This window comes from Notolepis coatsorum, assembly GCF_963971535.1.
Source record: "Notolepis coatsorum genome assembly, chromosome: 6".
NCBI lineage: Eukaryota > Metazoa > Chordata > Actinopteri > Aulopiformes > Paralepididae > Notolepis > Notolepis coatsorum.
In genome coordinates, this window is record NC_140170.1 from 183,173,354 (window position 1) to 183,200,657 (window position 27,304).

The 27,304-nt window shown below is 44.7% G+C and overlaps 1 protein-coding gene across 1 annotated transcript in view; it reads left to right on the forward strand.

Moving 5' to 3' along the window:
• Positions 1 to 6,839: 6,839 nt before the first annotated feature.
• The window catches only part of LOC311229880 (delayed-rectifier potassium channel regulatory subunit KCNS2), a gene marked incomplete at both ends in the record, with an annotated part of 65,868 nt that continues 45,403 nt past the window's right edge, over positions 6,840 to 27,304 (forward strand). Inside the window, 2 exons of the mRNA XM_084315949.1 lie at positions 6,840 to 6,854; positions 15,199 to 15,444. Coding sequence (XP_084172075.1) covers positions 6,840 to 6,854; positions 15,199 to 15,444 — 261 coding nt within the window. The remainder of the gene's footprint in view (positions 6,855 to 15,198; positions 15,445 to 27,304) is intronic.

A 27,304-nucleotide genomic window follows, 5' to 3' on the forward strand; every position in this document is an offset into this window, starting at 1 on the left:
ATCCAACATTGTTTAAAGGACTAACACATTCCCCTTGACAGAATCGCTTCATATTTAGTCGTTATGGTGCTATCAACATATCCATTTGTTGTCCGCGATCTTGTTTTCTCCCGGAGTGAGCCGGGGAGTGATATGTGATTCGGTTGTGGGCGGGTCCTGAGCCCAGGACCGTGGATTGTTGCCAATAAAGACGTGTAAATGGCCAATCAGAATCGAGAAATTTGCATGCCGTTGTATAAAAATGCATATAAATGTAAGGATTGGAATGAACATTTTTGTTTGTCACATACAAAAGTAGAGGTATATTGCAGTGAAATGCTTCCCCTGTGCCCAAAACCTTACTATATCAGGACAATATCAGGATGGTCACTATATCATATAGACATAGAATAATAATAATAACTTTATTTATATAGCACTCTTCATACAAGATGCAGCCCAAAGTGCTTCACATTACTTGATAAAAGAAAGATACAACAATGAATAATAACAGATTAAAAAAAGAACAAATTAAACCACAGAGTCTAAAATCACAAGTAAAGAAAATGGATAAAATTGATGATTAAATAATAAAAAACAATAAAAAGAGTTGCTAATTAAAAGCAATATTAAAGAGGTATGTTTTCAACTGTCGTTTAAAAATGTCCACTGAGCCGGTCTCTCTTAATATTTTTTGGGATTGTGTTCCACAGCTGTGGTGCATAGAATTTAAAAGCAGATGCCCCAATTTTCCTTTGGGGAACCCCAGGAACAATTAAAAGACCAGCTGTGGAGGACCTTAGGGCTCGTGAGGGGACATAAAAGTGTAGAGCATATAGAGTATGTAATAGGGATAATGTATAGCTACGAGGTCATTGTCGCAAAATAATTGACCGACACGGAGTTTAAAATACAGAGGCGCAGCGCCGAGGTGTTTTAAACGTCAGTGAAGGTCAATTATTTTGCGACAATTGTCAAGTATAGCTATACATTATCCCGCTTATTACATGGCTAACTTACTAACAAATATACCTAATTCATTGTACACCATCGACAAGACGAGATCAAATGCAAATGCAGTTGTTCTGTGGCTCTGTCAGCCCAAATAAAGTGAGTATTATTATCGGCAGTCGGCAGGTCTGTGGTCTGATTGCACTGATGACTGAGTGCAGCTGTGCATATGCTGAGCAGCACTGATACAGTGTTGTAGTGGGCTTGATTGCGAACAGCTGCGCGCAGCGGTCATTATTGCTTGGCAGAGGTCCGTTATTGTGTGATAACGGACCTCTGACGCGCGCTATTGACCAATCACAAGCAAGCATTTCGGCGATTGTGAAAACGCCATGTAATAAGTACAGATATCATTCAGAGTCCTGATTTAGTATCCAGATAGCTTTGGGGATAGTATCTTCTCTTAAGCATCTCTGCCTTGGCCCTAAGGCTGCAGTAAGGCTTGTTTGGCTGACCATAGCAGAGAGACCGTTGCTCGGGTGGCTGGAGTTTCGCTTGGCCTCGGTCCTGCACCGCTTGGGGAGTTCACCTCGTGGTGCTACCCTCTGCTGACCGTACCGCTCTCTCTACAGGGCCTTTCCATCCTGTGAGGTGCTGTTTTCATACCAGGTATTCCCTGACAGAATGCTCTCTATGGGTTCACGTATAAAGGTTATTTAGTATCTTGGGGGGGTCTATTTCAAACCCAGCCTCTTTTCTTGATCCTCCATTCACAACTGTTGCTTCCCTCAGTTAAATTGGTAGTATGAAATGCAAATAATTGTTTTTATGTTGTTAAATTGAAGATTCGTTCTCTGCATTTGACCCATCCTAACTATTTAGGAGCAGTGGGCCAGTGTAATGCCAGTACCTTGGTCAAGGGTCAATGTCAGGAAACCCAGCATGTCTTTTGGTGTGGAAGGAAGCCGGAGTACCTGGAGGAAACCCACGCAAACATGTGGTGAACATGCAAACTCCACACAGAAAGGCCCGCTGCTGGTGAAACCCCAGCTAGGGTTTGAACCCAGAGCATTCTTGCTTTGAGGCAACAGCACTAACCACTGGGCCACCGTGCTGCCGCCGGCAGTAATATAACCAATGGACCAGCCTCAGACGTCCTTCCAATACAGTACATCCCACAGAGTAACGCACACAAAGCAAAGGAGCATTCCAAACCACACATTTGAAGAATTCTCATGTGTTATTCCTGTACCCGAGGACAATATTTGTGCACCACTCTCTCCTGAAGGTAGAAATCAGAGAGAGAGAGAGAGAGAGAGAGAGAGAGAGAGAGAGAGAGAGAGAGAGAGAGAGAGAGAGAGAGAGAGAGCCTTTGAATGTGTGATGTCACCTGTGGTAAGGCTAAGGTCAATGAGTTTAATAGTGACTATACTCCTTAGGATGGTGGCTATGAGGGCTCTGAGGAGAGTGAGTATATTTTATATGTTGGTCAGGATAGGGGCTATGAGGGCTCTGAGGAGAGTGAGTATATTTTATATGTTGGTCAGGATAGGGGCTATGAGGGCTCTGAGGAGAGTGAGTATATTTTATATGTTGGTCAGGATAGGGGCTATGAGGGCTCTGAGGGGAGTGAGTATATTTTATATGTTGGTCAGGATAGGGGCTATGAGGGCTCTGAGGAGAGTGAGTATATTTTATATGTTGGTCAGGATAGGGGCTATGACGGCTCTGAGGAGAGTGAGTATATTTTATATGTTGGTCAGGATAGGGGCTATGAGGGCTCTGAGGAGAGTGAGTATATTTTATATGTTGGTCAGGATAGGGGCTATGAGGGCTCTGAGGAGAGTGAGTATATTTTATATGTTGGTCAGGATAGGGGCTATGAGGGCTCTGAGGAGAGTGAGTATATTTTATATGTTGGTCAGGATAGGGGCTATGAGGGCTCTGAGGAGAGTGAGTATATTTTATATGTTGGTCAGGATAGGGGCTATGAGGGCTCTGAGGAGAGTGAGTATATTTTATATGTTGGTCAGGATAGGGGCTATGAGGGCTCTGAGGAGAGTGAGTATATTTTATATGTTGGTCAGGATAGGGGCTATGAGGGCGCTGAGGAGAGTGAGTATATTTTATATGTTGGTCAGGATAGGGGCTATGAGGGCGCTGAGGAGAGTGAGTATATTTTATATGTTTGTCAGGATGGTGGCTATGAGGGCTCTGAGGAGAGTGAGTATATTTTATATGTTGGTCAGGATAGGGGCTATGAGGGCTCTGAGGAGAGTGAGTATATTTTATATGTTGGTCAGGATAGGGGCTATGAGGGCTCTGAGGGGAGTGAGTATATTTTATATGTTGGTCAGGATAGGGGCTATGAGGGCTCTGAGGAGAGTGAGTATATTTTATATGTTGGTCAGGATAGGGGCTATGAGGGCTCTGAGGAGAGTGAGTATATTTTATATGTTGGTCAGGATAGGGGCTATGAGGGCTCTGAGGAGAGTGAGTATATTTTATATGTTGGTCAGGATAGGGGCTATCAGGGCTCTGAGGAGAGTGAGTATATTTTATATGTTGGTCAGGATAGGGGCTATCAGGGCTCTGAGGAGAGTGAGTATATTTTATATGTTGGTCAGGATAGGGGCTATGAGGGCTCTGAGGGGAGTGAGTATATTTTATATGTTGGTCAGGATAGGGGCTATGAGGGCTCTGAGGGGAGTGAGTATATATAATTTAGAATAAATAAAAAAGTGCATACAGTATGGGTAACAGAGCCTAGGGCAGGGGTGAACGATGCGGCTCTTTGCCCGTCAATGTGCGGCTCCTCCATCCATTGATAACAATTTGTTTTATAATAATAACGTAGAATAAACATTTACAGACTTTTTTAAATGGGCAATTTGCATGTTCTTGGTATCTGATTCTAGGGACATCTATGGATCTCAGGGAATGTATTCCCAGTGTCAGAAATATTGTGTCTGTTACTAGGCTTGAGTAAATTGTAATGAACCAAAGGAGAATATCAATTATATATATATATATTTTTTTTTTAATCTTTGACTGTGAATAACACCATGCTAAAATTGACCAGACCTGAAAAATCTAAGCAAATTAATAAAGGGAAGATGATTAAACAGAAAGTTTCGTAGATACTGTACTGAATTATGCCATCCGGACGCATGCTATTTGTTATTATTCATTGTTTTATCTTTCTTTTATCAAGTAATGTGAAGCACTTTGGGCTGCATCTTGTATGAACAGTGCTATATAAATAAAGTTATTATTATTACTCTATGTCTATATGATATAGTGACCATCCTGATATTGTCCTGATATAGTAAGGTTTTGAGCACAGGGGAAGCATTTCACTGCAATGTACCTCTACCTTTGTATGTGACAAACAAAAAATGTCATTCCAATCCTTACATTTATATGCATTTATAATATTTATTTTATTTTCTAAATAAGAAACACTTCTCAGCTTTCAGTTGTGCCTCTGTTTTTGATTATTGGAGCAGTCCCTGGTGAAACTGCAGAGGTGTAAACATCAGAGCATGGGTGGTTGACCGTATAGACAACAAGGTCAATTGGCAACATGGCTTCTTCTTTGCGCCCAGCTGCTGTTAATTAGCCACCAATTAGCAAGGCTTGGAGAATCCTTTTTAAGGAGCACCTGTCTGTCAGAGCTAAGTACAGCAGGAGGCTCCTACAGGAACACTTGGTGATCTAGCAACAGATCTTTAGACATAATGGCTGTCAGACTTTCCTTGAGGTAAGACATTAAATTGATTTAGGCTGTTTTTTCAGGTTGATCATTTTAAGTTTTGTTTGTGGGGTGTTGGGTTTGATCATTTTACAAGTTGGTTTGATTATGTAAATGTTTCTACAGGGTGTTATGGATTCCATGCTTGCTTATTGGAAGCATTGCCTGTTTTCCTGCTGTAAAAAGTTAGTATGGCCTTGCTTAAACTGACTAGTTCTTAAGTGATGGATGCATGCATTTAAATCAAAGGCTTGTATTGATGTTCCATCTTGGTTTCAACTTAATTATACTATCTTCTGTTTCAGACAATCTTGCCTCACCATACAGTCGTCACATGAGACGGCCATACTTGTCACCAAGATCTCATTACCACAATGCTGCCTCCCAGGAACCCAGTGAGGAGATCCACTCCAGTGTGTCTTCTCCCAGCTGGGCTGATTCCACTAGCTTTAGTTTAGGTAATGCAGGGTCTGTCTCTGCTGGTTTCCCCTCTTCCAAGGGTGGCTCTATTTACCAAGGTAACATCAATAGTTCTCCTTACATTTACATTTACATTTAGTCATTTAGCTGACGCTTTTATCCAAAGCGACTTACAAGTTCTGTACGACAAGCCATCAGGAAGGGCACAACTCTATCAGCTGAGCAACAATGTTCATCAAAGTGTTGAGTGCTACAGTGTAGGTTAGTTTATTAGGACAAGTGCATGACAGTACGGTTAGTTAGGGTTAGATTTTTTTTTTTTTTTTTTTTTTTTTTTTTTTTCTTTTCCTTAAGTGTATGAACCCACCAGCCAAGCCAGCTTTGCCTCCTACCAGGGTGAAGGGGCTTCTATGGGCCAAGGGGCTTTTGACTCCTTCCAGGGTGAAGGGGCTTCTAATACTGAGGTGATTCAGGACAGTGGCTCACTAGATGATTCCTACAGCAGCTATGGTAATGTTGGGTTTGAAAGGGTTTATGTTGGCAGCTCTCCTTCCCAAGTCTATGAACCCAGCAGCCAAGCCAGCTTTGCCTCCTACCAGGGTAAAGGGGCTTCTAATACTGAGGTGATTCAGGACAGTGGCTCACTAGATGATTCCTATAGCAGCTATGATGTCGGCTCTCAGGGTAGTGTTGATGGGGACTTTTTATTATCTGAGGCTACTGAGTTTGAGCAGGACACTGGTGCCCCAGCTGGTAGCTATGTTGAGTCATACCCCAGTGAGGAAGCCCCTGAGACCAGTGTGTCCTCTCCCAGCTGGGCTGATTCCACTAGCATTAATTTAGGAAATATAGGGTCTGTCGCTCCTGGTTTTCCCTCCTCTGCCAAGGGTGGTCTTAGCTCCATCTACCAAGGTAGCATCAACATCTCTCCTTCCCAAGTGTATGAACCCAGCAGCCAAGCCAGCTTTGCCTCCTACCAGGGTAAAGGGGCTTTCGACTCATTCCAGGGTAAAGGAGCTTCTAATACTGAGGTGATTCATGACAGTGGCTCACCAGATGGTGCCTACAGCAGCTATGATAATGTTGGCACTCAGGATGGTGCCTCACAGGGTAGTGTTGATGGTGGCCTGTATGGGGGTTATGGTTCATCTGAGGCCACTGAGTTTGAGCAGGACATGGCTGCCCCAGCTAGTAGCGATGTTGCGTCATGGCCCAGTGAGGAAAGCCAGGAGGTCTTCAGTGACGTGTCGGATCTACAGCCGGTCTACTCCTATAGCTCTCGGTCAAGATACCAGCGAGGAAGAACTGCGTTCTCCCAAACCCGCTACACTCCTTGGGAGGACCTGCTTACTTCACCATCCAACCCAGCTGTTTTGGAACCTGTTGATGACTCCTCTAAAGGTGGAGTCTAAGGCCCAAAAGGTAAAGTCTATTGTCAACATTCTTGATGCTTGGGAACAATTTTTATGCTTGACATGCATATTAATTACTGTCTTTCTTCCAGGTCCCTCGTGCTCTTGATATGGGTGGAATAATGATTTAATCCTTATGCTACTGAAGAACAAACTGTGTAAACTATTCTTTGCACTTTTGCTTGTTGTATAATGGCCAACCAATAAATCGTTTTTCACATCAGCTTTTTGTACATTTGCTTTAGTACAAAAGGAAGGATTATTGATCCAAGTCAAAAGGTTCTTTGGCATGAACTGCATGTAGTCTTGGGATGAAGGCTATGATGGCTCTGAGGGTAGTGAGTATGATTCCCATTATCAGGATGTAGTTGCGTAAGGGGCAGGTGGCCATAGAGCTTTAGCTGGTAGCTATAGTCAATTGCAAACAAGTGATCAAATAAATATATAAGATGGAGAAATTGTCGCTCTGCTACAGTATATGGGTACTCAGGTAAATTACAATGAGAACCGCAGGAACCTCTTAAAAGCCAAGGGGCAGAATTCATGAAAGGCCTGGGTACCACACCCCACCACAACCCTATCGATTCAAGAGGTTTATTTGTCATGCATACCATGGCATACAGTGAAATGCGGGTGGCCATGCCTGCTTCGATTGTGCAATAATATTACTAATAAAAAGACATAAACGGGTAATAAAATAGACATGCTAAAGTCCTGAGAGTGCAATACAATGTTTATGTATTTAAGGCTGGGTCCTATGTGCACTCATACAATATACAGTTTTTACTCTCGATAAACTTTATATCCTTATGCTATACTTGCTATATCTAAACTATACTATACAATAACTACATCGGTTCTTTCCTTAGTGACCTATTTTCCTCGTTCCTTTAAAGTGTCCTTTCCATTTTGTTTAAGGGGAGACCACCCCCCCCCTAGATGGGGAAAGAAAATAAAGGATGAAATCATTTGCAAACAATCTTGTTTAGAATAGTCAAAAAATTTATAATGTTTTTTTTGGTCTCGTAATTTTATTACCCAAAAGCGGTGTGATCGATTCAAAATGGCCCTTTTTGCATGTTACCTCAAACAAAATTTAGAAAAAATGGATGATATAGATTTGTTCTCATGTTACTACATTAAATACAGAATTTTTGTATAAAATGTTGTAAAAATCTGGATGAGTGATATATCAAAAAATCCTCTAGCTAAAAGTTGTGGTATATGGATAGGAGGAAACGTGGCCAGTTTGGTGTGGAGGTACTAGAGAAATTAAGATTTTGTTTTGTGTAATACAAACTCATAAAATCTCGTTTTGAGAAATGCCTTTTAATGTGCTGATATTGTGTCCTGCCTGTCTAAAGTGTACTGCAACCGGGTTATGTTCATCACCACATCTGATGTTGCTGCGGTAGGGCGGGCCATACTTTTTTTTTTTTGGAAAATCAATCGAGTGGGGTGTCTAAAATACGTGTTTTTTTGTGGGGAATTCAAATATGGGATTATTTTTACAATCGGATAACTCCTACCTACATTGTTTTGGATTTCAAAATGGCCGATTTGACCATTTTTCACCCCTTGGCCATACATGGATGCCAACATGAATCTTAAGGAAATCCTAACATGCAAGGTGTCTAAATGATGTGTTTCTTAATGGGGAATTCAAATATGAGTTCATTTTTGGGATAGGATACCTCTAACCTACATCATTTTGGATTTCAAAATGGCCGATTTTACCATTTTTCACCCCTTGGCCATACATGGATGATAACATGAATCTGAAGGAATTCCTAACATGCAATATGTCTAAATGATGTGTTTCTTAATGGGGAATTCAAATATGAGGTCATTTTTGGGATAGGATAAATATAACCTGCATAATCTTGGATTTCAAAATGGCTGATTTTACCATTTGAACCCATTGGTATTGTATTACAAAATTGCAAAGATAAAAAATATATGGGAAATCATTTATAATGACAAAGCCATCAAATTTATTAACAAGTGAACTGTATATAACTGGATACAACTCCAAAGATCAATAATAATAATACTAACAATAATAAATTGTATTTGTAATGCACACAAACACCTAAGTGCTAAATCTCGATTTCCTGACTTCTTGAACTTTGCCAGGTTCCAATATCTTGATTGGACTCATTCTTGGATGGCAAGATCTCCTACTGTACTGCTTTAGCCACCAACCTACAAACACAAACTTAAAGTCAACGTCAGCCATAAATAGGTGAGCTCTTTCCAGAACTACTCAGCAGAAACCTCTGTAACCATTTTAACAAACGTCTCAATGTAGCCTATTGAGAAAATCCATGGGGCTCCATCAATCATCTATCTTCTTAAATTTGATCAGGTTGCACAAGTCCTGCTTGGATTCATTCTTGGACATCAGCCTCCTGCTGGTCTCCTGAGCCCTGATCCCTCCATCCCTTTTTTCTTATGAAAAGTACTTAGCAGAGGCCTCAGTCACCATTTTAACAACCCTCTCGATGCTTTGTGTGTGGCAAGGCCAGTCGAGAACCTCCATGGGGGTGTTGATGAAGTTCTTCACCTCGGAGGTGCTTAGGGAGCAGGTGAGAGGTGGCTCTGACACATCTTCTGACCAGCTGATTAAGCCACCAATGCTGGAAGCGTCACTATTGATGTGAGGTGTTCTTCTGATCCTGACACAGGAGTCTCCCAGCTGAGTGTCTGGATCCCCCTCTCCCCTGATGGCCAGGATTCTCTCCACCCCCTCAATTCTCTCTTTTTGATCCTCAGAGCACAGCAGTGTTTGGAGGATGGCTTCACTGTGGGCATACCAAGCAGATCTTCTCACAGTTGGCATCACAACATCCAGCACCTCCTTCCTCTGAGACTTGAGGCAGTCCAGCTGAAACAGGATGTGCCTAGGCCCTTCGATCCAGGAGTGCTTGACCTTCATGTTGAACCAACATGGATAATACACTCCAATGATGAATTCCACAATGCATTGTAGATTATTCAGGTTCTTTCTTTTAAGTTGATGCTTTGACACCCAGAGCCTGAGGAGTCTGTTTGCTGTGGTGAGCCAGCGGCTGTGGTTTACCGGTCCAATCTCCAGCAGAGCCAGCCTTGCAGAAAGCACTCCATCCCTGATTGCACAGACCAGCTTATAGCCATAGTGTTGATCAGTTGAGAGATCTTGAATGATCTTCTCAGGCAGCTTGATCAGCGGAGGGCCAAGAAAGATCCTGGTGAAGTTAGGATTGATCTCCAAGTCTGTAACAGAATCAAGGAGCTGTCCTATTGGCCCAGACAATTTGTTGTCTGACAGAGTAGCCCCATCAACTTCAACAATGAGACGGCGCAGTGGAAGTTCACCAGTGTGCAGGTTGCACACCAACCAGACCAGCTTTCTCCCCAGGTGCAGCTCCAGCTTCCGCATTACACCTGCCTTCACTCCAGTGTTGACATTGGTCGAGTCTCCTCCAATGGCCCACAAGGTCTTATCAGAACCTCTCTCTTTCAGCCAGGCAAACAGGACCTTAGCAATCTTCTCTGCATGGGACTCCTCTTTAGTTGCTTTCTCTGGTGTAAAGTGGAACAGATAGTTGCTGCCAGGCTCACTAGCAACACTATAGTGTTCTTCCTTGATCTTTGCAGGAAAAGATTGGTCACTGCCCTCAGCTTCCATCATCACATTGGTCATGTCAATCCGCCCATCAAAGAGGATACAGGAGATCCCCCCCTCTTCCCTGCACTTCTCCTCAAACTCTTCCCCCAGCTCTTGCATCAACTTTTCTTGTGCTCTCTTAACCTTGTTCTTATCAATCACTTTACTTGTGTCATCTTCTAAGATGAGTCCTGCATCAATCAGAGCTGCAGTTGCTATAGCTGCAGTTGGCCTTAGACCTATGCCATACCTTACACTAGCAAGGGCGATGTTTGGAATCTCATCATAATTTTTCCGTAGCTTTGCTGAAGCTGCAGGGTCAGTTTCAGGAATGAGCTCAACTTCAGGGACTGTAAGGAAGCTCTCAAAATCCTTCCTGGCAACCTTGTCTGCTGCTGCAAAGCTTTCTTCTTTGCCCCTTCTCCTTTTCTCTGCCTTCTTTTCCATCCCCTGCCTTTCCAATGTTTTCACCTGTCTCTTGTGCTCAGGCAGATCAGCTCCAGCCATTTGGTGTGGTCCTTTACTTCCAACCTTTTCCCTCTGTCCCTTGATGTAGGCAATATCTTTCACAGGAATCTTTTTGTCTTTGCTGCAGCAACAGTTAATGTTCAGATTCATGTTGGCATCCATGTATGGCCAAGGGGTGAAAAATGGTAAAATCGGCCATTTTGAAATCCAAAATTATGTAGGTTAGAGTTATTCTATCCCAAAAATGAACTCATATTTGAATTCCCCATTAAGAAACACATCATTTAGACACCTTGCATGTTATGATTTCCTTCAGATTCATGTTGGCATCCATGTATGGCCAAGGGGTGAAAAATGGTCAAATCGGCCATTTTGAAATCCAAAACAATGTAGGTAGGAGTTATCCGATTAGAAAAATAATCCCATATTTGAATTCCCCACAAAAAAACACGTATTTTAGACACCCCACTCGATTGATTTTCCAAAAAAAAAAAAGTATGGCCCGCCCTATTGCTGCGGTGTTCGCTGATGCGTATTTTGAGTTGCCGGTTGGTTTTACCTACATAGCACAGGCCACAGGGGCATTTGATGAGGTAGATGACATGAGTGGAGCTACAGGTGATGAAGCCACGGACTCTTGAGGGTTTTACCATTACGTGGATGTGTGTAGGTCTTACTCTTAATAGTATAGCCACACTGTGCACAGTTACCACACTTATAGTTCCCATCCGGGGTGTTATCTAGGAACGTGGGTCTGTGAGCCGTGGGTGGGCTATAGCAGTGGTTCCCAAAGTCGGGGTCGCGACCCAATGATGGGCCGCGAGCAGCCACGGGAGGGCCGCGACATGATTAAAAAAAATTAAAAATAAAATCATTTTTATTTTTTATTTTGTCAGGCCACTGAACTTAGAAGCAGGCCAGGACAGTGTTTCTAGTTGTATTCTAAAATCATATTCTATTGTATTCTAAAATGTGACTATATGGTTTTATATTAACTTAATAAATAAACAAAAACGAAAAATCTACTTATTTCAACGAACATTTCAAACTAAATAACAGACTATGCACATAAAACGCTGAAAACAACCGAAGCAACAATAGTATTTTAATGAGGCTATTATTATTATCATTATTATTTTGCAACAAGTTAGCCCTCTCATAAATAGCACATATAAATGAATAACTAACTTGAACTAACTTAATAGGATTGAAGTGATATTTGGCTTAAAAAATCGGTCGCCTGGCAAAAAAATAATAAAAAAAAAAAGCCTGACGATGTGCATCTGACGCCTTATTTTCTGGGTCCCGGCCTGAAAAGTTTGGGAACCCCTGGGCTGTAGGATCTCACTAGTTGGTTTCTCAGGTTGGGGGGGTGCGTTTGTAAACTACGGCAGGAGGTTCCTTGAAAACGGCTTGGAGTTTGGGATCAGAGTTGATGATGTGCCAATGTTTATGTAGGATCTTTTTTAATTCAAAACCTACAGGAGAGTATGTAGTGCAGCACAGTGGGGACTGGTCCTTAGTGGGTCTAATTCTAGGTTGTAGGCATTCGTCCTGTGTGGCCACATCAAAGCGGTTAGCAGCTTTATCTATCCATTCTGTAGGATATCCTCTCTCCTGGAATCTCCTGCTCAGGTCTGTGGACTGTCTCTGATATAGACTATCGAGGCTGCAGATTCTCTGGCTGACCAGGAGGCTCTTAATGAGGTGGGTGTGGGATGGAAACTGTCACCCCGTAGTAAGGTGTTTCTGTCAATAGGTTTGCGAAATAAATCAGTATGTATAGTATTCCCCTCCTTGATAACCAAAACATCTAAGAAGCTGATGCTGCTAGAGCTGGCCTCCAGAGTAAAGTTCAAATTGGGAGTTAGCTGCGTTGAGATATTTATGAAATGCCTCCAGTGACTCTTCACTCCCTGTCCAAATAATGAAAATGTCATCAATGTAGCGCTGATATAACAAAATGTCTGGGAATTTTTTTTTAACAACAGGGTCCAATATGTATTGATTCTCAAACTGACCCATGTACAGATTAGCATAGTTGGGGGCCATAGTACTCCCCATGGCCGTACCCTTGGTTTGAAGATAGTGATCTGATTTGAACTTAAAGTAATTGTTGGTCAGTACAGTTTCAATTAGGTCACATATGCAGGTAGTACTGGGTTTATCAGTGTCGGGTCAGAAAGGTACGTGCCGCTTCAATCCCACCATCATGTGGGATGTTGGTGTACAGACTAGTCACATCTAAAGTGACAAAAGTAGCCTTGTCTGGTAGTACAGTGGCCTTTAGTTTGTTAATGAGATCAATGGAATCCTGTGTATATGAGGGAAGGGAGGTCACCCATGGCTTGAGACTGTGGTCCACAAAAGTGGAAATGTTGGTGGTCAGAGATCCGACACCACTCACAATGGGTCTGCCAGGAAGGGGGGTTGTTTGGGATTTTTTTGGATTTTGGGAAGTGTGTAAATGACAGGAGTCACAGGGTACTCGTTCTTCATGAATTCAAATTCGTTCTTTGTGATCTCCCCTTTCTCTAGCCAAAACAACAATTTATCATGGACAGACTGCTTAAATTGTGTGGTAGGGTCAGACAGTAACTTACTGTAAAACGACTGATCATTTAATTGTCTCATAATTTCATTTTCATAGTCCACAGTGTTCTGAAGTACAATAGCACCACCTTTGTCCGCTGGTCGAACAATCACTGTCTTGTCCTTGCCTAAGGTAGTGATAGCCTCTCTTTCCGCTTTACACATGTTGTTGTACACTTTATATTCCCGTTTGTTTTTTAAGATTAATAAAGATTCAACTTAACCTAACAAGTGATGAGCCTCTGTTGACGATCAGCTGATAAACTATTCACTAGTTACTGACACACTACTGATAACACGAGAGTCATGTTACCCTTTATCCTTCCTACATTATGTTGTAGTGTTTATAAAAATCTATTGATAAACGTCTAAATGACGTGCATAACAAAATCCCAATAAATTCTGATCAACTAAGTCCCCCTCCAGGGCACTTTATCTCTCCATCATAGTGAAATAGGGCAATTAGAGGAAACGGAGAGAGAGAGAGCGATTCACTTTAAATTCAATCAAATTAAACATGTAAAAGAGAAGAGTCATTAATTAAGTAATTAAGTTGCCAATGACTGTGCTTTCGGCGATTCAGCCAGATATTAGTCACAGTGAGGCACTGCTCTGTGCAGAGCACAGAGTACAAAGTACAGAGTACAGAGTACAGAGTGCAAAGTACAAGGTACACAGTACAAAGAAAGTACAGAGTACAAAGAAAGTACAGAGTACACACAGTGGCGTCCTTTCAGTAAAAGGCAAGGTATGGCGAGGAGGGGGGGGGGGGGGTTGAAGGGGGGCTTTCCCCCCCTTGGCGTATTTTTTTGTCAAATCAGTTGTGCAATAGTCACTTTTGGTGAGTTGTTTCTATACAATTCAGTTATATGACATTTAGGTATGACACAGGACTACACAAGCATTTTTAGTATAGAAATGTGTCAACAGACTAAAGCAGGGAACCACAATATTTTGCATACGAATTATGCAGAATGTAATATCATAACTGTCCATTACTTTTCTTGCAATTGAGCCAATTTTCTTTAGGTACGGTTTTGAGGTGTGTGTTCAACAGAATGTAGTATCAAAAACACATTCACAAAAAGTATGGGTTACTGAATGCTGAACTGCACTATTATAATCACTAAGCCAGACCTTACCTGTGTCCCTGTATCACTTGTCTCTGCTGCCCTTTTTTGGGCATATTTCAGTTAGTCACAGTAAAAGTCACCTAGTAAAAGTGAGATAATTGACAATATCAAAACATGCTAGGGCTGTACCGAATAGTTCGAAGCTTCGTTCATAATGTTGACATTCGAATTCTAAATCAACATAAAAAATTGTAAAAAAAAAAAAAAAAACTTTTTTTTTACATTTTTATTTGACAAGGTATGGCGAGTGCCATACCTTGCCATACCAAATGGACGCCCCTGAGTACACAGTACAAAGAAAGTACAAAGAAAGTACAAAGTACAGAGTACAGAGTACAGGGTACAAAGTACAGAGTACAGAGTACAAACAACTACTCAGGAGGTAGAGCAATCGTCTGGTAATCTGGAGGTTCCCGGTTCTATTCCCACTCCTCCCAGGCAGCGTGTTGAAGTGTCCTTGAGCAAGACACTTAACCCCTAACTGCTCCCGGTGAGCAGGTTGGCATCTTGCATGGTCGCCTCCGCCGTCGGTGAGTGAATGTGTGAGTGAACGGGTAAAAATGTGAGGAACAGAATTGTAAACGTGCTTTGGATAAAATCGCTATATAGATGCACCATTTAAACAGATTTTTTTTGCCAAATATTGCACTTGGAAACAACTGTACAGTGTACTAAAAAAAACATATCTCGGAAGATTCCCCCCCCTGTGTTTTCACACATATTTCAATCATTTGAACATTTCATTCATTCATTCCTTTCCATTCTGAAGGGCTTCGTATAAACGAGGTTCTACTGTACTGTCTGTGACTCTACTTCTACTCCCGGTGATGTCCTCTGCAGGTCGTCATGGTGAAGGAGGCTCTGCCGGGCTGGGTCCAGCAGGACTCTGGAGAGGGCCTGGTCCAGCACGTCTCTGGAGAGGGCCTGGTCCAGCAGGGAGAGGGCCTGGTCCAGCAGGGAGAGGGCCTGGTCCACGTGAACGTAGGAGGCCTGAAGAGGAGCCTCTGCTCCAGCACCTTGAGGAAGTTCCCCGACACCAGACTGGGACAACTGCTGGCCTGCCACTCAGAGGAGGCCATACTGCAGGTAGGGAGGCATTTTGTATACCTATCTAAAGCATTTGATACAGTAGATCACCCCTTGCTCTTACAAAGATGATCTAGTATTGTGTTGTGTGAATGGTTTCAGAATTATTTGTTTGAGAGGCGTCAGTGTGTGAAATCGGATTTTATTTTTGTCAATAACAAAAGGTGTGCCACAAAGTTCAATTTTGAGTCCGGTTCTCTTCACCATTAACTCATTCGTCGCCAGCTATTATCCCCATCCCTGTCGTCAATGGGCCACGCTTTAAAAGATAGGCATTTTCACTGTGTGTCATGATGTTTGCAGAGCTATATCTATATTCTATATTATAGCTATGGAGACAATACTATGGCTCATTTGACAGTCACTATCTCTCGTCCATCATGTAAAAAAGAGTACATTTGTTCATGTATATGTTCACGTCTTATCCCGTGGTGAATATTGTATAGTTTCAGACTGATCCGGGCTAATTCCTGGAAGCTGAGTTATGGAGCGATATGTGCATTTTGCGAAAGTCGTTCGCATTGCTCGCCTGGACGCGTATAGCTTATCCGCAACAGTAAGTTACTTCCGGGGTAGGCCTGATTGGCCCCGACAGGCACGTGACGCGCAACTTTCTCTGCCGCGCGGCACGCTCGGCAGAGCTTGTGGAATTACGTAACCGTCCAAATCCGCTATGACTCTCATTCGGCGCTTTAGCTCACCTGGCATAGCAGCGGTCCGTGGTCCTGCGGTTCGTTGTTGACGCGAGTTCAAATCCCATGATTTTTTTTTTTTAACGTGATTTTTTTTTTAACGTGTATTCTTTCGCCGGTTAAGGTTAGGCATGGTTAAGGTTAAGGTTAAGGTTAGGCATTGTTTCGGAGTTGGTTAAGGTTAGAATGGTTAAGTTTAGGCGCTGTTAAGGAGCTGGTTAAGGTTAGAGTTTGTGTTAGAGAATGGCAATATTCTTTCTATGGTTAAGGTTAGGCATGGTTAAGGTTAAGGTTAAGGTTAGGCATTGTTTCGGAGTTGGTTAAGGTTAGAACGGTTAAGTTTAGGCGCTGTTAAGGAGCTGGTTAAGGTTAGAGTTTGTGTTAGAGAATGGCAATAGACAGCCTATTTCCGCGCGACAGCTCTCAGCAGCCTCGTTGCGCGTCCTGAGTTTGCCGCGTCACGTGCCTGTCGGGGCCAATCAGGCCTACCCCGGAAGTAACTTACTGTTGCGGAACAGGTACACGCCGCCTGGACACGATATTATTTCCAAATCAAAGGTATATAATAGGTATTACGTTTCATCATGAAGGCATCAAAGGGGGGGGGGGGGTTGTTTTGTGATGCTCTGATATCGTCAGCAACGGCAAACGTTTTGAATACTACATACGTTGATCGTTGCGATCTATGTGAAATCATTGTAGGATCAAAGTAGGATTGATGTCATATAGTCCTTACCTTTGCTAGGAGTTATTCCAAAATGAATATTCCAATTGTCTGATCGCGATTTCCAGTATTGATGTCCATCGGGTCCCTGACATGAAATGGCACAAAATATGCATCAAGTGTGCTGGACGCGTTCAAAGTTGTTCGAATGAAGTGTTTCACTCAATGGCGTCATTTCAGTAAAAGCCAAGGTATGGCGAGGATGGGGGGGGCGGGGTGAAGGGGGGGTTTCCCTCCCTTGGTGGATTTTTTTGGTCAAATCAGTTGTACAATAGTCACTTTTGGTGAGTTGTTTCTATACAATTCACTTATATGACATTTAGTTATGACACAGGACTACAAATGCATTTACAGTAGTATAGAAATGTGTCAACAGACTAAACCAGGGAACCACAATATTTTGCATACAAATTGTGCTGAGCAGAATGTAATATCATAACTGTAGCTGAGGGGTACAATTCCCTGACTGTATTGTTAGATATGATATTTAATACCACTACCTCATGTACTTTAACTTCTGGCCACCCAGTACAAGATATAAGTATGATGAACACTTTCCCACCTGATGAAACGAACCAACACAAATGGACCAAATCGAATATTTAATACAGCAAAGGGTGTATACAACATTCACTTAATTACATTTATGATTTGAAATGTTGAGTATGCACTTTTATGGCAAATGAGTATTCGTAGGTAAATCAACATTGAATGTCCAATCTCTGGTTGCGCAGGGAGTAAGTATACAACCTGGAATATTTAGGAAACGATAGCGATAGTACTTAAATGATTATAGCTGGATACACTAAGGGGGGGGGGGGGGTCCCGCTGGTTGTAAGACAGTAGGAGGGGGGGGTTAGAGAAGTCGCTGGCGGTATCCCATCTGGCCGACGGTGTCTTGGGAGAATCCAAAGTCTTAGACCCAGTGCCCACAGAACCTCGGGCCGCAGACGAATACAGCTGGACCCTCTGTGGAACGGTATCTGCCGGTCCACAACGGAGAGACGTGGTGCGACCTCACGTGTAGAGCGCCGCCTCACCTGTAGTCCTCTCCGGGGGGTAATTCCAACACTCGACAGTGTTGGCCTTTATTCATGGAATAATCAAAGCACATAAAGCATAATCCAAGAGCCGTGGAAGGCTCGCCGTCGTCGGGTAGAGTAATCCAATATACAGGTCCAGTCGCTCTTGACCCGGAGCTCCTCGGATGCAATCACCACTAGGGGTCTGACCAGCCTGGATAAGCGTCCAGATAACGTCAGGAACGATGGGGGTACTGATAACTGTAGAACTCGAACCGAACGATGCACCATACATAAATAGACTATTATTAGCTTAATAGAATACGTCCAACTCGACGGTATGGTGCCAAACTATGACCATTCAACTATTAATCTACACGATATCTCAATGCCTATTCTGGGCCAAGTAGGCCCTACTACACCGCACGTGCTTCGTGGGGAGGCTTTTGCGTCTGTCACTCTGTTGGAGGGTAAAGAACTGGACTAAAAGAAAGTTCTACTTTACGAGCGCCATATATATATGCGCTATGAACAAATAGTACCACACGTATTTCGCCCGGCATATTACTGCGCGGAACCGGGGGTTGCCTCGACATGTTAGGCGGCACGATTGAACTTGAACCTAGGGGTATGGCAACCTGGCGCCAGGTTCTCGTCCAATGGTAGAATGAAACTATTATGGGCTGTTCAGTAGAAACGGGGATATTCAATGCATATTGTACAAGGAATATACAGGGGATATCAAACGATATACAAATACAATTAAATATATATATATAAATAAATATACATATTCGGTTTAATCTGGTCCTTCACAACAGCCGCCCCCTAATTAGTCCCACCTAATTAGCTAAGCAGAGACAGATTAACCGCACTGTCTTCCACTCAAGGTCCGCTGTAAGGTCAGTCAACTCACAAAGTCATAGGGTCATGGTCATCATCGATAGTATCTGGGAGTCGGGGCAGTTCTATGAGCCTCGCCACGGGTCGTGTGTAGGTGCGCCCTTGGACGAGTACTTCAGCTGCTCGGACCTTGCCATCGGCACCGGTGATCACTTTGCTTACGCGGCCAGCCGGCCACATAGCTCTGGGGAGTGACTGGTCAACTATCATGACGACTGTTCCTTCTGTCAAGTTGTCTCTCTCTTTTACCCACTTCTGGCGGGTCTGTAGAGACGGTAGGTAGTGAAGTAGGAAGCTGCTCCAAAACTTGTCAGCTAGTACTTGGCTGTACCTCCACATTCTTCGGCCGTTCGCTTCTTCGGGCCTGTACATTGTCTGGGGTAGCGCGGGGTCCAGCCGCCCCATTAGGAGTGTGTTGGGGGTGACTGGGTCGACATCTGCTACATCACTGGAGACGTAACCGAGGGGCTTTGAGTTCAATACTCCCTCGATCTCCGTGAGGACTGTCATTAGGACTTCCTCTGCCACAGTCTGGGCTCCGAGTACGGCATACAGGGCTGTCTTTATAGAACGTACTTCTCGTTCCCAGGTTCCACCGAAGTGGGGTGCGTTCGGGGGATTAAACTGGAAGTCAACCTGGGCTGGAGCGAGGTGGGTCTTAAGTTCTGGGCCCATAGCTTGGAAGCTCTCTCTCAGCTCTCTTTCTCCGCCTTTGAAGTTGGTCCCGTGATCAGACAACAATGTAGACGGTTGTCCTTTCCGTGATATGAATCTCCGGAAGGCCATAAGGAATGAGTCTGTGCTCATGGTCGGAAGGAGCTCGATATGTATCGCTCTGGTGGTCATGCATTTGAATACAATACCCCACCGCTTCTCGGTGCCTCTTCCTCTCTTTATATACAACGGGCCAAAACAGTCCATGCCTGTGGAGTGGAATGGCTTGTCGCCGATTCGGAGGCGACAGGGGGGTAGGTCAGCCATCCGTGGTATGCTGGGCTGCGCGCGCCACTTACGGCAGTCTAGACAGGTTCGCTGGAAGCGCCGTACTGCTTCTCTCCCTTGTAATATCCAATAACGACGTCTGATCTCCGCGAAGACTCTCCCTGCTCCTGCGTGGTGCACATCCTCGTCGTATTTCTTTATGATCAGCTCTGTGACCTTGTGTCGGCTGTTCAAGACGATCGGGTGCTTAATGTCATCTGGTAGATCGGGGGCTCTCCGCAGGCGACCACCCACTCTGATGAGATTATGTGCGTCACTCTCTGGTGCCAGGTGAATCAGTCTGCTGTCTGATGGGACGGGGTTTCCTCCCTGTAGACAGTCTAGCTCATCGGGGAACGAGTCTCTCTGGGCTCGTTGTAGTAGAAGAAGTTCTGCTTCTTCGTAGTCAGCTGCTGACATGTCAGTGGTGGACTGAATCTCTGGGTGGTGCCGCAGGAATGTCCTTTGTTGCGCACTCTCTAGGGTAATGCAGTCATCTATGTTCGGGTCTGTGGGGGCGACAATGCTCAGTCCACAGAACATAGGCTTCTTGTTCTCAGCCTCCTCGCTACTTGCTTCCCTCGGGGTGGGCGTAGGCCAATCTCCTTCCGGGAGCTGGAGGAATGCTGGTCCGTCACTGTAGATGTTGCGACGGGTTGGGTCATCCAGGGACATTCCCCGGGTGATGACGTCAGCTGGGTTGTGTTTGGTATCCACATATCTCCAGCTTGCTTCTTCTGTTAGTTCCTGAATCTCGGTGACTCTGACTCCCACGAAGACTTTGTATCTGCATGAATCAGATTTAATCCATGTGAGTACTGTCGTGGAATCTGACCACAAGATTGTTCTATGCACCGGAATGGTGAGTTCACGTTGGATTAACGTGGCTAGATGCGCTCCTGCAAGGGCTGCGCAGAGCTCTAGACGTGGGATAGATTGTTGCTTACGTGGGGCTATCCTTGAGCGGGCCAGTATGAAAGCAGTGTGTATCTCTCCTCCCATCTCTTGGGCACGCAAATAAGCAACCGATCCGTAGGCTACTTCGGAGGCATCGCTGAAGACGTGTAGCTCAATCTCGCATGTCTCTGGCCTCACTGTGGATGGGAAGTAGCTGCGGCGTATATTGACACCTGGGAGTGAGCGGAGTTCCGTCTCCCACTCTCTCCATGTTGAGGCAAGGTGTGCGGGTATTGGGTCGTCCCAGCCCTGGTCCTTGTCCCATAGTGCTCGTACAATCATCTTTGCCCTGGTGGTGTAAGGTAGAATACATCCCAACGGGTCATATTGTCTGGCGAGTGTTCTGTACACACTCCGTCTGGTGGTCGGTATCGCCGCCGACCTTCCTTGCTCTGGAGCCAAGGGTTTGTGTCTATAGTGGAGCGAGTCTGTTTTGAAGCGCCAGACTAATCCTAGTGTCATTTCTTGGGCTTCTCCTGGGATTGTCGCCATCCAGGTCTCGCTGCTGGCAGCCTTGTCTGCGGAGGAGAGGCTGCGCAATACGTGCGGGTCACTGCTGGCCCACTGCCTGAGATCAAAGCCTCCTTTGATTAGGGAGGCGCGCAACTTGATTAGGAGAGCCTCGGCTTCTTCTTGAGTCGAGACGCTTTGTAGACAGTTGTCTACGTAGAAACTGTTCTTCACACTGTGTTGGACCTCTTCATCTGCTGCTGGGTCCTCTGTGACGTGTTTCTGTAGTGCAAATGTAGCACAGCACGGGCTGCATGTGGTTCCGAAGGGGAGTACTTCCCACTGGTAGATGGATGGGTTCTCATCTCCGATCTTCTCTCTCCATAGGAACCGTAGCAGAGGCTTGTCCTCCTCTACTAGTCTCACTTGCAAGAACATCCCTTTGATATCCCCGCTTATAGCCACCTTGTCCTGGCGGAAGCGCAGTAGCACGCCTAGTAGGGAGGGGCCGAGTGTGGGGCCGGGCAAGAGCTCTTTATTCAGATTTTGGGATCCGATCTGGTAGCTGCAGTTAAACACAATGCGATCCTTGCCATTGTGATGGACCTTGTGATGCGGCACGTACCATGATTCGGTCGTCTGATCGGCCTCTTTAATGTCAATCTTTGTTACGTGTCCCGCTGTGATTAGCTTCTCAATCTCAGCTCGGTACACACTCTGTTGGGCGGGGTCTTTGGCTAGGCGCCGCTCTGTGTTCAGTAGATAGCGCTCCGTGGCGTCTTTCTTTGCGTGAAAGGGGGGCATTCCCTCTCGCCTCAGGAGTGGAGTTGCGTATCTCATCACTCCGCCGACTGTGACTCTCTTTGTCCCCTGCTCGAGTAGGTGGATGGCGTAAATGTCTTCTTTAGAGCGAATGTCTTTCTTTTCGTTCTTAAAGGGCATTGTCTCTAGGGTCCATAGCCTCTCGACATGCTGCAGGAGAGTGGTGTCTTCTTCTGTCGTTCGGGAGTGGAAGCAGCTAGTGGCTGCGGTTCGGTTGAGAGATTTAGCGAGGGGGCCTTGTAATGTCCATCCTAGGCGGGTCTCGACGGCTGCAGGACAGCCTCGGGGACCTGTATGGACCCGGTCAATCGGGACTATGAGTTCTGCATGGTCGGAGCCTATCAACAGGGTCGGGGTAGCGCCGTTTATGAGCGGGATAGGTAATTGGCGCAGGTGCACATATTTATCCATCAACTTGGTGACAGGGTAGGTGTACTGCGAGAGTCCTATTTCTTGGCTGGTGAAAGCATTTGTGATCTTGTACCGTCGCTCTGGCTGCCCGTTGGCTGCGATAGTGAAGGAGACATTCTCGCCCTTTATCGTCTTTAAATCTCTTCTTATTGTCCGAATCGTCATTTCGTTCTTGCTCCCCCGCAGTCCCAGTTGAGTCGCAGCGGAGGCGAGCAGAAGGGTCTTCTCTGACCCGTCATCAAGGACGGCGTAAGTGTCCATGACTTTATCCTGGTAGCTCAATGTCACACGGACTACCTTTAAGAGCACTTGAGCTCCGTTGCTGCTGGCGGGGTCAATGTACATGACACTTGCCTTGGTGCCGCTCCGTGGTGCAGGTGTAGGCCGTCTTCCGTTACTATCGTGTAGTATATCTAGATGGGCTCCATCGCACCGGCTGCACCTTTTCTTTAGGCGGCATTCGGCTGCCATGTGGGGCCGCGCACATCGATAACAGCGCCGGTTGGACTTTATCCATTGGCTCACTTCTTCTGCATTCATCTTTGTGAATGAGTCACATTGTGACAGCCAGTGTTCTTTCTCACAGTAGGGACACGCTATCTTCCACTTCTCCTTTCTCGAGGGGGTGCTGTGACTCTTACTGCTCGGTACTGACTCTGATTGGTGCATGACAGTCACCGATCTTCTTCCATCACTTATTCTCCTGGGTCCCTCTCTGGAGCTTGGCGTGCTCCGCCCGAAGGTGTCCAGTCGTAAGCTGCTGACCTCTCTCGCCAAGAAGTCGGCCAGATCAAGGAGGGATGGCTCGGGGCCGTCGGGATCTCGGTAGTCCCTCTGCCGCCGAAAGCGCTCCTGTCTTGCGGGTGGCAGCTTCTCCAAAATCCTCTCAACGTTAGAGTTGGCGTACAGCTCATGCCTGCCCTTCTCCCGTTGAGCTCCCAGCATCCCCACCAGGGACTGCACTTTGATTGACAGGTCGTCCAGTGAGCGATTGTCTGTGGCTGGGGGTAGGCGGTCAATATGCCTTATCTCCTGGATTACGTAATCCCATATACGTCCATATCTTTGATCCAGCGCTGCAAGGGCCGCTGTGTATGGGGTCGAGGAGGTAGCATAGGCTAGCGCTATATTGTGCGCTCGCGGTACTTTCAGGTGCTTCAATAATATTGCATACTTGTGGCGTTCATCAACGACATCCACCATCATTGTCTCTAAACACATCCGGAGCTCCGTGTACTGTGCTCGACTCTCGAATATTTAATACAGCAAAGGGTGTATACAACATTCACTTAATTACATTTATGATTTGAAATGTTGAGTATGCACTTTTATGGCAAATGAGTATTCGTAGGTAAATCAACATTGAATGTCCAATCTCTGGTTGCGCAGGGAGTAAGTATACAACCTGGAATATTTAGGAAACGATAGCGATAGTACTTAAATGATTATAGCTGGATACACTAAGGGGGGGGGGGGGGGGTCCCGCTGGTTGTAAGACAGTAGGAGGGGGGGGTTAGAGAAGTCGCTGGCGGTATCCCATCTGGCCGACGGTGTCTTGGGAGAATCCAAAGTCTTAGACCCAGTGCCCACAGAACCTCGGGCCGCAGACGAATACAGCTGGACCCTCTGTGGAACGGTATCTGCCGGTCCACAACGGAGAGACGTGGTGCGACCTCACGTGTAGAGCGCCGCCTCACCTGTAGTCCTCTCCGGGGGGTAATTCCAACACTCGACAGTGTTGGCCTTTATTCATGGAATAATCAAAGCACATAAAGCATAATCCAAGAGCCGTGGAAGGCTCGCCGTCGTCGGGTAGAGTAATCCAATATACAGGTCCAGTCGCTCTTGACCCGGAGCTCCTCGGATGCAATCACCACTAGGGGTCTGACCAGCCTGGATAAGCGTCCAGATAACGTCAGGAACGATGGGGGTACTGATAACTGTAGAACTCGAACCGAACGATGCACCATACATAAATAGACTATTATTAGCTTAATAGAATACGTCCAACTCGATGGTATGGTGCCAAACTATGACCATTCAACTATTAATCTACACGATATCTCAATGCCTATTCTGGGCCAAGTAGGCCCTACTACACCGCACGTGCTTCGTGGGGAGGCTTTTGCGTCTGTCACTCTGTTGGAGGGTAAAGAACTGGACTAAAAGAAAGTTCTACTTTACGAGCGCCATATATATATGCGCTATGAACAAATAGTACCACACGTATTTCGCCCGGCATATTACTGCGCGGAACCGGGGGTTGCCTCGACATGTTAGGCGGCACGATTGAACTTGAACCTAGGGGTATGGCAACCTGGCGCCAGGTTCTCGTCCAATGGTAGAATGAAACTATTATGGGCTGTTCAGTAGAAACGGGGATATTCAATGCATATTGTACAAGGAATATACAGGGGATATCAAACGATATACAAATACAATTAAATATATATATATAAATAAATATACATATTCGGTTTAATCTGATCCTTCACAACAATAACTGTCTATTATTTTTCTTGCAATTGAGCCAATCTTCCTTAGGTACGGGTTTGAGGTGTGTGTTCAACAGAATGTAGTATCAAAAACATGTTCACAAAAAGTATGGGTTACTGAACGCTGAACTGCACTGTAAAAATCACTAAGCCATTGTAAGACCTTACCTGTGTCCCTGTATCACTTGTCTCTGCTGCCCTTTGACAAAAAAACGTCTGTATGTCCATTTTCCTTTTTTTTCTGGTGGCATATTTGAGTTAGTCACCTAGTAAAAGTCACCTAGTAAAAGTGAGATAATTTACTATATCAAAACATGCTAGGGCTGTACCAAATAGTTCGAAGCTTCGAAGCTTCGTTCATAATGTTGACATTCGATTTTTTTTATTATTATTTATTAAAAAATAAATTAAAAGGGGGTGGTTGAGTGGCGTAGCGGAGATTGCGCTCGTCACCAATGCAAGAGGCTGCGGTCTCGACTCCCAGAGTCAGCATTGCCCTGCGGCTTGGGCCGGTTGTCATACTAACTCGTTTGGCTGAGTTAGGGGGAGGGAAGTCGTGAGTGGTAATCTGGCGTTGTGGACAGCGACGCCTACAGGTCAGGTCTGGGCGCCTGCTCAGCGAAAGGCAGGAAATGGTGAAGGCAGCGTGACCTCCCACGCGTTACGCTTCACCAATGAGAGTCCTCGCTGCCAGGTGAAAAAAGAGCCACTGGCTGTCTCCACATGTGTCGGAGGAAGCATGTGGTAGGCTTCAGGGTTCCCTTGTACCGACCAGTAGGAGGAACATGCGCACAACAACCAGGTAGGGGAGGGGGGGAATTGGCATAACGACTAAATTGGGATGGGGAGAAAAATAGAAAATCAGGCGGAGAAAAATATGATAAAAAAAAATAAAAAAATGTATGTATATTAATTTGCCAAGGTATGGCGAGTGCCATACCTTGCCATACCAAAACGACGCCTGTGGTTTCACTTGCGCAGATCCAAATTCTCCACCCAGACCATATAAAATGTAACACACAGTGTGAAATAAGGTTTCAAAGGGTAGGCGATACTGCCACCTACCAGGATTCGGCCGGCATTGCACTCTCGAGGTCCCAGAATGAGTTCCAATGATAACACCAAGGTCCGTGAGAGTGTATAGAATATTAAAATCGCAAAAACTATGAAAACCCGAGAAATCTCGGGTATGGCGCTCAACCGCTGGCGAGATAATCCGAGAAATGTCGGGTATGGCGCAGAAAGTGTTAATATCAATGATATTTGATATTGCCTTGAATGGTTGTCAAGCCAATCTTTATGCTGATGACACGATTGTGTATTTTATTGCTGATTCTGTACAACTGGCCATTGAGAACTTTACCTTTTTACTTTGAATGCCCTTCAGGAAGCACCTGATCTTAAATAGGTGATTAATTCAAGTAAAACAAAGTTTGTATACACCCACTGTGAGTGGTTCTAGCATTGAACCACTGAGTATAAATATCTTGGCACCTGGCTCGATGAGACATTTACATTTAAATAACATATAGGCAACTTTGTCAGCAAGCCGTGACAGAAAGTGTACGGTTTCTCGTAAAGAAACAGAACCAGCTTTCCTGTGATTAGTAGGAAAAGGATCGTTAGCATTTTATTTATTTATATACTATGGTGATATATAGTAATGATTTATAGACATGCTGCTGCTTCCACTCTTAAAGGAAAACTCCAACATTTTGGGAAATTTGCTTATTTGCCATCTACCCTGGAGTTAGACAATAAGATGCATACCTTTTTCTTCTCTGTGCATGCAGTAGGAGTAGGAAGACGTTGGGAACTAGGCTAATGGAGGAACCTACTTCCAGTGACTGACGCTAAGCTACTGTAGGCTAACAGTGCATGTCTTCCTACTCCTACTGCATGCATAGAGAAGAAAAAGATATGTATCTTAACACTCCAACATTTTGGGAACCCTGGAGTTAGTAAGTAAGTAAGTAAGTAAGTAAGTAAGTATTTATAAAGCACCTTTCATACATGTCATGTAGCTCAAAGTGCTGTACACAATTATAGGCATATATAACGATAAAAGCAATAAAGTCATAGTGATCAGTTAAGATCAATGTTTAAAAAAAAAATAATAATAATAATAATAGTAACGTAAAAATGAAAATAACGTAAAAACAGTCATTTGCTTACCAGTTTGGGAGAACAGGTCCGCACAAACATTTCCGCTCAGTGGCAACCGGAAGTGCACTAAACCAATGCACTTGTATGGTAGGTAGCAATGTTTAGGTCTTATAATGCTAGTGTAGTTACGTTTTTATCAGTGGTCATAGCTGGGTCCATAGTGCTTTACCAAGTCCCATGGATCCATCAGTGGCCGTGTATTGTGTGCGTATGTACCCGTTCGCTCATGTGGTCAGT